We start from the raw sequence: 10,637 nt of genomic DNA on the forward strand, positions 1-10,637 counted from the left end.
CGGGCTGGGTCGGCGCAGCTTCATGGCGGGAGCGCGGGTGGTACTGGTCGCCGCAGGTGACAGAGGCGCAGCAAGGGCCGCCGCGGCCCTGTGGAGGTGAGCGAGATGCCGAGAGGCTCGGGTGCCCGCCGCGGAGCGAGAAGTGCGGTGAAAGGCGGTACCGCTCGCAGCCAGCCGCTTCCCGCCGCGGCCCCCACCCACCGCCGGGCCGGCTGGGCCGGGGTCCCAAACACGCCCACGCACTGCTCGCAGCGCCCAGCAGGACCCTCGCCCGAGTCCTCAACCCGCCCGCTCCACATGCCCGCAGCGGGTCCCGCCGGCGCACCAGATGAACCCCGATTTTGCCGGCCCGACCGCGCCCCAATCCTCTGTCCCGCATCTGCCGCCGCCTGGTCCCTGCCCGGCGCCTTTGTCTGCCCCGTACCCCGAGAGCTTCTGTGCCTACGCAGAATGGGGGGCCGCGAAGGTCTTGGGGTGCCCGGTCACGCAGCACAGTGAGCCTCTGAGCCCAGGCTTTGAAGTGCTGGGTTTGGGATGTGATTTTACTTTCTCCCTGACCAGCAAAGCCAACTGCCTCGATATCATTGGTGGCCGGGAGTCCGGAAGCCTGGGCAGTAGGCTTCTCCCTGGTCCGGGATGACTCAGTGTTGCCGCTACCCTCAGTATGTCAAAGACCTCTGACCTGCCCCGCTGGCCCCCTTCTTTTCTGTCTTGCAACCGCTTAGGGGAAAGTCTCCGTCTACAATAGCCTTTTTCCATTTCGGAAGAAAATACCAGATTCCTGTCTGGACCTTTATCTGGTGTGAGAGCGACTTGGTCTTATTAATACATAAACCAAGACAAGGGAATTGGGGGAGGAATATGAATGTGCTTTCGTACACAAATTGAATTTTTATTTTAAGTAAATAATACGTTTTACTTTAAACACATTTAATTTTTTTATTTTATCATGAATAAAAGTAGATTTAATAGTGAGGTAATTTGAACTTTGAACTTCTTAGTGACACAGTTTTTGATAAATGTATACCTTTTTACCAGATCAGATTATGTTTTATTGAAGATTATCCATCAATGCTGTGCCTTTTACACTTACATTCAGACTCCATAAGATGATTTCTTGAACATTTATTGAACTAGAATTAATGCTGGGTAGTTTAAGTTTTCTCAGTATTATTCCATTGTGTAAGGAAGGTCAACAGAAAGCTTTTTTTTTTCTTACACTTTGATGATTTAAAGTTGAGGGGGGTGTTGATTACTTTTCTTTTAGAAATAAAGGTCTTGGCTTGGTGCCTGTGGCTCAAGTGGCTAAGGCGCCAGCCACATACACCTAAGGTGGTGGGTTCAAATCCAGCCCCGCCCCCCAAACAACAATGATGGCTGCAACCAAAAAAAAAAAAATGGCCGGGCCTTGTGGCGGGCACCTGTGGTCCCAGCTACTTGGGAGGCGGAGGCAGGAGACTCGCTTGAGCCCAGGAGTTGGAGGTTGCTGTGAGCTGTGATGCAACGGCACTCTGCCCAGGGGGACAGCTTGAGGCTCTGTTTCAAACAAAAAAAAAGGAAAGAAATAAAAGTCTTGCTTTGTTGTTCAAGCTAGAAGGCAATAGTGCAATTGCATCATCACAGCTCACTGCAATCTCAGAGTCCTGGGGTCAAGTGATCCTTCTGCCTCAGCCTCCTGAATAGCTGGGACTACAAGCTTGTGCCACCATGCTGGGCTAATTTTTTAAAAAATTTTTTGTAGAGTTGCTATGTTGCTCAGGCTGTTTCCTAACTCCTGGACTTAGGGAATCTCCCACCTTGGACTCCCAAAGTGCTGGAATTATAGGCACGAACCACTGTGCCCAGCCTTAAAGTATTTTTAAACATGTCTAGCATAAATGTATATCATATTTGAAATTAGTTTTTAAGTGTTTGATGTGGACAATGTTTTTGAAATTTTAAGTGAATGTTTTTGGAAGTGAAGAAAAAGCATTTGGGATTGTTGTTCTGAATTCCGTTTTAGACTTTTCTATTGAGGCCCACCAAATTCTAATAAAACATCCTGTGCCCTAACAAGCCTCCCACATTGTGTGGTATGAAACTAATGCATATGCTAGGCAAACAAGTGGAGAGGGATACCTTGTTCACTAATAAGAAATTAGATCTTTCAGGAATTTGTAAATTTAAAACTAAATTGGTTAATCCAGCAAGACATGATTTCCATATATCTTTGTACAATGTGGATACTTAAATATTTAAATGAGTTATGGTAATGCTGTGTGTGGAAAGTAAATAAGTTGTGGATCCTCAACTTTTGGAGTGGAATTCAAATGATAGGTTAAATCTGTCTTAAGGAGTTGTGACTTTTTTATTAATTAAGCAAATGTTTTTGGCACTATTTGCCTTGTTAGTCACTCTTTCAGGGAATTAATAACAGAAGGAAGGCCCAGCCCATCAGAGAAACTGTAGTCCAGTGGGTTAAAAAGCCAGACACCGTTGAGGTGGCTGGCACCTGTAGTCCCAGCTACTTGGGAGGCTGAGACAAGAGGATAGCTGGAGCCCAGGAGTTGAGGTTGCTATGAGTTATGATGCCACAGCACTGTGTCCAGGGTGAAAAAAAGAAAAAAAACTGCTTTCCCAAGTTTTCCCCAAGATTACTAAGACCTTCTCCAAGTCTATTTTCCGTTTTTGTTTTTGTTTTTTTTTTTTAATTAAACTTAGTTGGGGATATGTGAAAGGCATTTTTGGATTCACTCAGGTTTTTTCACCTGATTTTGATCCACTCATTAAAAATAAAGTTCTATAAAATCTGTTTTCTACTGGGTACATGGCAGGGCTTTATAGTTATTAGCCTAATTCTTGGAAATTTTTGTTTCAATAATTGCCAACGTAAGGAGGAGAAAGAAGATAGTAGTAGCCGGGGTGTTGGCTCATGCCTGTAATCCTAGCACTCTGGGGAGCTGAGGCAGGTAGATTGCTTGAGCTCAAGAGTTCAAGACCAAGAGCAAGATAAAGACCCCATCTCTACTTAAAACAGGAAATCTAGCCAGGCATTGTGGCAGATGCCTATAGTCCCAGCTACTTGGGAGGCTGAGGCAAGAGGAATGCTTTAGGCCAAGAGTTTGAGATTGCTGTGAGTTACGACGCCACAGCACTCTACCCAGGGCAACAGAGTGAGAATATATCTCAAAAAAAAAAGAAAGAAGAAAAACATAATAGTAGTAGTAATTATTTATTGAGCTATTGAGCATGCTTTGCATGCCAGACAGTGTATGAGGGTGCTTTATATATGTAGTATATTATTTAATCATCACCATAACCTCAAACGTAGGTATTATTTTCCTGATATTGTAGCTGAAACCATTGAGGCCCTAGGTTGTGCTGCTAGAAGGGTGAAACTGGCTAAGAATCCATAGCTGACTCTTTTCTACTCATTTTGTTGGCAGCATACTTCATTGGAACATTGCTGTCTCTCCTTTTATCTGTCATATTACTCTTAATGAATTTGTCTTATCCAAAGATCTCTGGAGTTGTAAGTGCTACTACTACAAGCATTATATAGTTCTCATTCTATGCCAGGTAATGTTTTTCATATATTGTCAAGTGTATGTGAGTTCCAGCCTGAGCAAGAGCAAGATCCTGTCTCTATTAAAAAAAAAAAAAGAAAGAAAAATCAGTAGGTAATGGTGGTGTGCACCTGTAGTACCAGCTACTCTGGAGGCTAAGGCAAGAGAATCAGTTGAGTCCAGGAGTTTAAGGTTGTAGTGAGTTATGATGATGCCACTGTATTCGAGCTGGGCAACAGAGTGAAACTCTGTCTCTTAAAAAGAAAAAAAATGGTGTGAACTAACTACTGTTATCTTTGTCTTACAGATGAGGAAATTGAGGCACAGAGATTAATCTGAACCAGATAATACCTTGAGTGGTAGAAACAGGATGCAGACTTGGACAGTCTGGCTCTAGAGTCTACACTCTTAACTACTACATTGTATTGGCACTGCAACAAGGTACGACTTACTTGGTTGGCGGGAAGCTACGATTTTCTTTTCTTTTTTTTTTTAAGACAGAGCCTCAGGCTATCCCCCTGGGTAGAGTGCTGTGGCATCACGCTCACAGCAACCTCCAACTCCTGGGCTCAAATGAGTCTCCTGCCTCAGCCTCCCAAGTAGCTGGGACCACAGACACCCGCCACAACGCCTGGCCATTTTTTGGTTGCAGCCATCATTGTTGTTTGGCGGGCCCAGGCTGGGGATTCAAACCCGCCACCTTAGGTGTATGTGGCTGGCGCCTTAGCCACTTGAGCCACAGGCGCCGAGCCGAAGCTATGATTTTCAAGAGCTCGAAGTTTTTCTTTCTTTATTTCTTTTTAATGTTCATGCAAATGTGTATAGGATAACATCCTGATGTTTACCACCTGATGTCCTATACCAGCTTCTGTTTGTTTATTTAATTTATTTTATTTTACGCTGGCTTTTTATGTAAACAGTTACATAGTACTATTCACAGTTAACATTTACTGAATGCTTACTACATCGTAACCCCTGTGCTGTTTTAAATATCTCACATGATCCTCAACACAATCCTAGAAAGCAGATACTATTATTTTATGGTCCATCTCACTTGTGAGGTCATTTTATTGTCTTCAAAGTGCTTTCACAAAATAATCCCTTTGATTCTCTATGCTGTCTGTCAGAGGTATTACCATCACCTAATTTGATTGCAGCAGTTCAGCAAAGTTAGATGACTAACCTTGACTGGCATGTAACAGAGCTCAAACTTAAACCAGAGTTTTCCATTGTACTGGTCTGTCAGTGGATCTCTGCTTTGTACTTCAAAAATAGAACACATTTTTCTTAGGAACAACTTAGATTTGGAGATCATGTTCCCAATCCAGAATTAGTGTTGCTCGAATCATAGATATGACTAACCGTAAACTTGTTGTTATTTTTATCTGTAAATTGTGTTCCAACTTCAGATATAGTGCCTGGCACATAGTGGGACTCAGCAAATGTTTGAATAAAATAAGTGTCTCATATACATTGATAGAAAAAGATTCCTTTTTCTCTTTGATACCATAACCTTCCCCTCCCACCACCTCACATTCAAAATTGTTTCATTGACTTGTAACTAAATTTAAAATGTATTAGAGGCCAAGCAGAATGGCTCATACCTATAGTCTTAGAACTCTAGGAAGTTGAGGTGGGAGGATTGTCTGCCTCAGCTGAGTAAGAGTGAGATCCCATCTCTACTAAAAATAGAAAAAGTAGCCAAGCATTTTGGTTGGGGAGGTTGAGACAAGAAGATCACCTGAGTCTTAACAGTTTAAGGCTGCTGTGAGCTCTCTGACACCATGGCACTCTACCCAGGGCAACAGAGTGAGACTCTGTCTCAAAAAAAAAAAAAAAAAACGTATTAGAAATAAAGTATTCTAAGAATGGACAAACAAAACCCATATATACTCACTACTAAATTGGAACTAACCAATCAGCACTCATGTGCACAGAGGGAAATAAAACTCAAAGGAAGTCAAGCAGGTGGGTCTGAGGAGGGAACGGGTGAAATCATACCTCATGGGTACTGTTAACAGTATTTGGGTGATGGACACACTTACAACTTTGATTCAAGCAGTACAAAAGCAATCTGTATAAACAAAACATTTGTTCCTCTATAATATTCTGAAATTAAAAAAGGAAGAAGCCATAGAATTTGTAGAATGGCCATTAGTAGGAATCGGAATACAGGAGGAGGAAGTGTTTTGTAATAAAGGGAACAAGTTCACGCTTGACCAGGTGAGCCTGTGGACACTCTTAACAGTCATAGAAGAGACCAGTGACCCTGAATCTTGAAAGACAGATATATTTAGGAAACTTTGATTTATTATTAATATTATTATTTTTTGCAGTTTTTGGCCGGGGCTGGGTTTGAACCCGCCACCTCTGGCATATGGGGCTGGCACCCTACTCCTTCGCTCCACAGGCACTACCCTATTAATTTTTTTTACTAAATCATAGCTGTGTACATTAATGCAATCATGGGGTACAATGTGCTGGTTTTACATACAATTTGAAATGCTTTCATCAAACTAGTCAACGTAGCCTTCACAGCATTTTCTTAGTTATTATGTTAAGACATTTATATTCTACACCTAGTAAATTTCACGTGTACCCTTGTAAGATGCACCATAGGTGTGGTCCCCATCCTCACCCCTCCCCTTCACTCCCTATTAGTATTCAAAGCTATAGAAACAGAATTCACTCAAGAATCCTATGCAAAGCTATAAACAAAAAACAATTTTAAAAAGGTCAGTATTTCCCAAATTTCATTATATTGAGTATCACCTTCAAAACTTTTGCCATTTTACTGTACTCCCTGTCCTATTGTGTATTTATTTAATAGTTTTCCTTGAACTTGAGTACCTTTTACTTTAATTTAAAACAAAACTTTATATCACCATTGTAAAATAAAATCAATTACTTGGCAAAATAAGTGGGAAATGACCACAAAAAGGAAGTATTAGGCTTTATCTCTCTGCCCTCAGCCATCACTCTCAATCCTCTTAGTATTTCTACAGATTTGAGTGTCAGTTTTACATGGGTTTGAATCCTGGCTCTGCCTCATATTAACTTTGTGATCTTGTATAATTTACTTAATTTCTCTGAACCTGTTTCTTCATCTTGTAAAATTGGCGAGAGCACTTATTTTATAGGGGTGAGATTAGAATTGATTGAAATAACATATAAAAAACTTAGCACAGTTCTAGGCTTCTGGTAGATACTAAATCATAACCATACGTGTCACTCCTCTGCCACTCTGTGACTCCCCTTTGCTGTAGCTTTTGGCCAGAACTATATTAATATGATGTTAAAAATTATCTGTTTGTCTGCCAGTATTCTTCACCAGACTTCTTAAGGCTAAATGTTTACTGAACTACATGCAGTTTGTAAAGCCATCTGGAGCCTTTTTTCCTGGTGATCCTATTATCTGAAAGTCTTGGACACCCTTGCCTAAGATGAAGGGCACTAGCTATTATTCTTCAAGGGTTCTGGATTGAGCTAGAGGTTATGATGGTACAAGAGATAGGCGGGGAGCCAGACAAAGAAGCATGGGAAGCCTCCACTCTGCAGGAGTCTTGTGTTGGGTATGCCTGTATGCGTGTTGTGTATGTGTGTAAGGATTAAACTTTATCAAGCCAGTTGTCACATTGCTTCTGAACACAAGAAAGAAGAGAAGAACTTTCCAAAGAAAAATTGTTTCAGACATGTAGAAATAATAATTGTTGATAGAATCTTCCTACCATTTATAACTAATTATCAGAGGGCACAATAATTATTATGCTTAGCCTATAATATCAGATTAACTTGATTTTAAATTTCATTTTATTACATCAGTGAAAATTCAGTATACTCAGCCTTCACTGTTTGTAGCATGGACATTCACTCAGAAAAAGAGAATGTTGCTTAGCAATAGAATGAAATTATAAGCCAAGCCTGGTGTCTCATGCCTGTAATCCTAGCACTGTGGGAGGCCAAGGCTGGTGGATTACCTGAGCTCACGAGTTTGAAACCAGCCTGAGCCAGAGCCAGGCTTCGTCTCTAAAAATAGCCAGGCATTGTGGCAGGTGCCTGTAGTCCTAACTACTTGGGAGGCTGAGGCAAGAGAATCACTTAAGCCCAAGAGTTTGAAGTTGCTGTGAGCTATAATGCCACAGCACTCTACCAAGGGTGGTGACAAAGTGAGACTGTCTGAAAAAAAAAGTGACTATGTCTATAGTATGTTTTATAGCTTAATTCTATCATCAATGAATTGCTAATCAGAGAATAATTCAGGCATGTTTAAAAATTTTTTTAAAAGATAAATTGTATTCAGCTTTTTTTCCTCAATGTTTTATTATAATTTTGAACTTACAACCGAACCAAAAAGAATTTTATAGTGAATACTTATATGCCTGCCACATACATTCTACCATTACCATTTTACTATGCTTTTTTTCAGAAATTTATCCATCTATCTATCTTTTTGTACATCCATCTGCCAGTCTATAATATTCAAATACTTTTATATTCGAGGAGATTTGGGCTGTATATTGTTTGTTTATTTCAGATTGGTTTTATTTTTCCTTAACATAGTAACAGGTAATTCTTAAGAATGAATTCTAATCTATAATTCTTAGGAATGAATTATAACTAATCTATAATGTTCTGACAGCATTTAGATTTCAGATTTAAATAAAGTTGTTTTTCTTTTCTATTTCTGGTTCCAAAAGATGAGTCGTGGGTATTCTGAAAACAACAATTTCGTGAATAATAATAATCAAATGGTTTTGGACATGATCCTTTATCCATTACTTGGCATCCCTCAAACCATCAACTGGGAAACAGTAGCAAGGCTTGTGCCAGGATTAACACCCAAAGAGGTAAGTAACAGTCCCCCTGATATCTCCTGAAAATAACAGAACGAGTGACCAATTTAAAGAATCAACAACTAAGAGGAAATAGCTAGTTGTGATTTACATATTCATATGCATATACTAATACTGTAGATATATACAAATTTATATTATTTGACTAGCAGCAAATTACATTAATTATATATTAACCCAACTAGTATGTTTAAATTCAGGCTTATCTTGTATGTTTATAACTGAAAAGTAACTAAGAATATCTTAATTTAAGCAATAGAAATATTCTATAAAATTATGGGGAGATGACATTTTTATAAATCAAATTATGTTATTAAATCACTTATGCTATGTTTCTCAAACTTAGATAATGTTGAAACCTTTCTAAAGGAAAAAAACTTGGAAACTCCTAGTGATTACTTTGATTATTTTTATTATAATACAAATTAAATATGCACTGATAATACAAGGTATAAACACACTTTTTACACAACTATAAACCAAATGTATATACTACAGACACAGATGAATGCTCAAACCGACATAATTCAAACTAATAATGCTAACTTAATGTGATGAGTAATAGTGTTTTGCTGAAATTAAGTTGTCAATTTTGGCTCGGCACCTATAGCTCAACCGGCTAAGGCGCCAGCCACGTACACCTAAGGTGGCGGGTTCGAATCCCCAGCCCGGACCCGCCAAACAACAATGACGGCTGCAACCAAAAAATAGCCGGGCGTTGTGGCGGGCGCCTGTGGTCCCAGCTACTTGGGAGGCGGAGGCAGGAGACTCGCTTGAGCCCAGGAGTTGGAGGTTGCTGTGAGCTGTAATGCCACGGCACTCTGCCCAGGAGGACAGCTTGAGGCTCTGTCTCAAAAAAAAAAAAAAAAAAAAAGTTGTCAATTTTAACATAAATACTATATAGTCTATTCTGGCATAGATTCTTTTTCATTGCCATGTGCCTTTCAGAGCCTTCTTTTTCTTTTTTTCTTTTTTAGTTTTTTTTTCTTTTTAAGAGACAAAGTCTCTGTCATCCAGGCTGTAGTGCAGTGACACAAACATAGCTTGTTATAGCCTTGAACTTCTGGGCTCAAGCATTCCTCCTACCTCAGCCTCCCAAGCAACTGTGACTATGCCATATCCAGCTAATTTTTAAATTTTTTTGTAGAAACAGGGTCTGTGTTGCCCAGTTGGATCTTGAACTCCTGTCCTCAAGCATTACTCCTGCCTCAGCCTCCCATAGTACTGGGATTATAGGCTTGAGCCATGGTACACATGTGGCCAAGTCTTTATTATTTCATTATTATTTATTTATTTTTATACAGAGTCTCACTCTTTTGCCCTGGATAGAGTGCCATGGTATCATCATAGCTCATAGCAACCTCAGTCTCTTGGGCTCAAGCAGTCCTCTTGTCTCAGCCTCCCAAGTAGCTTGGACTACAGGCACCTGCCACAACACCCAGATAGTTTATCTGTTTTTAGTAGAGACTGAGTCTGGCTCTTGCTCAGGCTAGTCTTGAACTCCTGAGCTCAGGCAATCCACCTTGGCTTCCCAGAGGGCTAGGATTATAGGTTGGAGCCACCCAGCCTAAAGTCATTTGTTATTTCAATAAAGAAAATCCATTGTCACCAGTTAGATGGTCTTTGGTTTGCTTTCCCTTGAAGGTTAGGTTTTATTCCTGGTGGAATCTCAGTTAATAGAAAAATAAAAGCCAAGTTTTTAACTAAATTATTAAAAATATCTGGTTAAGGCTTGGCGCCCATAGCACAGTGGTTATGGCGCCAGCCACATGCACGGGGTTGGCAGGTTCGAACTCGGCCTAGGCCAGCTAAACAACAATGATAACTGCAACAAAAAAAGAGGTGGGGGTTGTGGCAGGTGCCGATAGTCCCAGCTACTTGGGAGGCTGAGGCAAGAGGATCACTTACGCCCAAGAGTTTGAGGTTTACTATAAGCTGTAACACCACTGTGCTCAACTGAGGGCGACATAGTGAGACTTTGTCTTTAAAAAAAAAAAAAGTACCAGGTTAATATGTGGTTGACTAATGTACTCTTCATCTTTGTATAACAGCATAAACATACTTTTTCTTTCAATTAAAGCATGTTAAAATAAAAATCTTCCCTGAATCTTAAAAGAGAAAAAATAAGCTAGATTCTTTTATGTAATGAAACATGTATAGATTTTCTAGATATTACTCAGCAGATTAATATTCACTTATAAAAAGTAATTATAGGCTCGGCGCCTATAGCTCAACCGGC

At 40.2% G+C, this 10,637-nt stretch overlaps 1 protein-coding gene across 1 annotated transcript in view; it reads left to right on the forward strand.

The window, feature by feature from the left end:
* Nucleotides 1-3,939: 3,939 nt before the first annotated feature.
* KIAA1841 (KIAA1841 ortholog) overlaps nt 3,940-10,637 on the forward strand; it is a 67,226-nt gene continuing 60,528 nt past the window's right edge. The window contains exons 1-2 of the mRNA XM_003787993.3: nt 3,940-3,986; nt 8,243-8,392. Coding sequence (XP_003788041.1) covers nt 8,243-8,392 — 150 coding nt within the window. The 5' untranslated portion in view covers nt 3,940-3,986. The remainder of the gene's footprint in view (nt 3,987-8,242; nt 8,393-10,637) is intronic.

Source organism: Otolemur garnettii, unplaced genomic scaffold, assembly GCF_000181295.1.
Source record: "Otolemur garnettii isolate 467f Iridium unplaced genomic scaffold, OtoGar3 scaffold00024, whole genome shotgun sequence".
In the NCBI taxonomy this organism is placed as follows: Eukaryota; Metazoa; Chordata; class Mammalia; order Primates; family Galagidae; genus Otolemur; species Otolemur garnettii.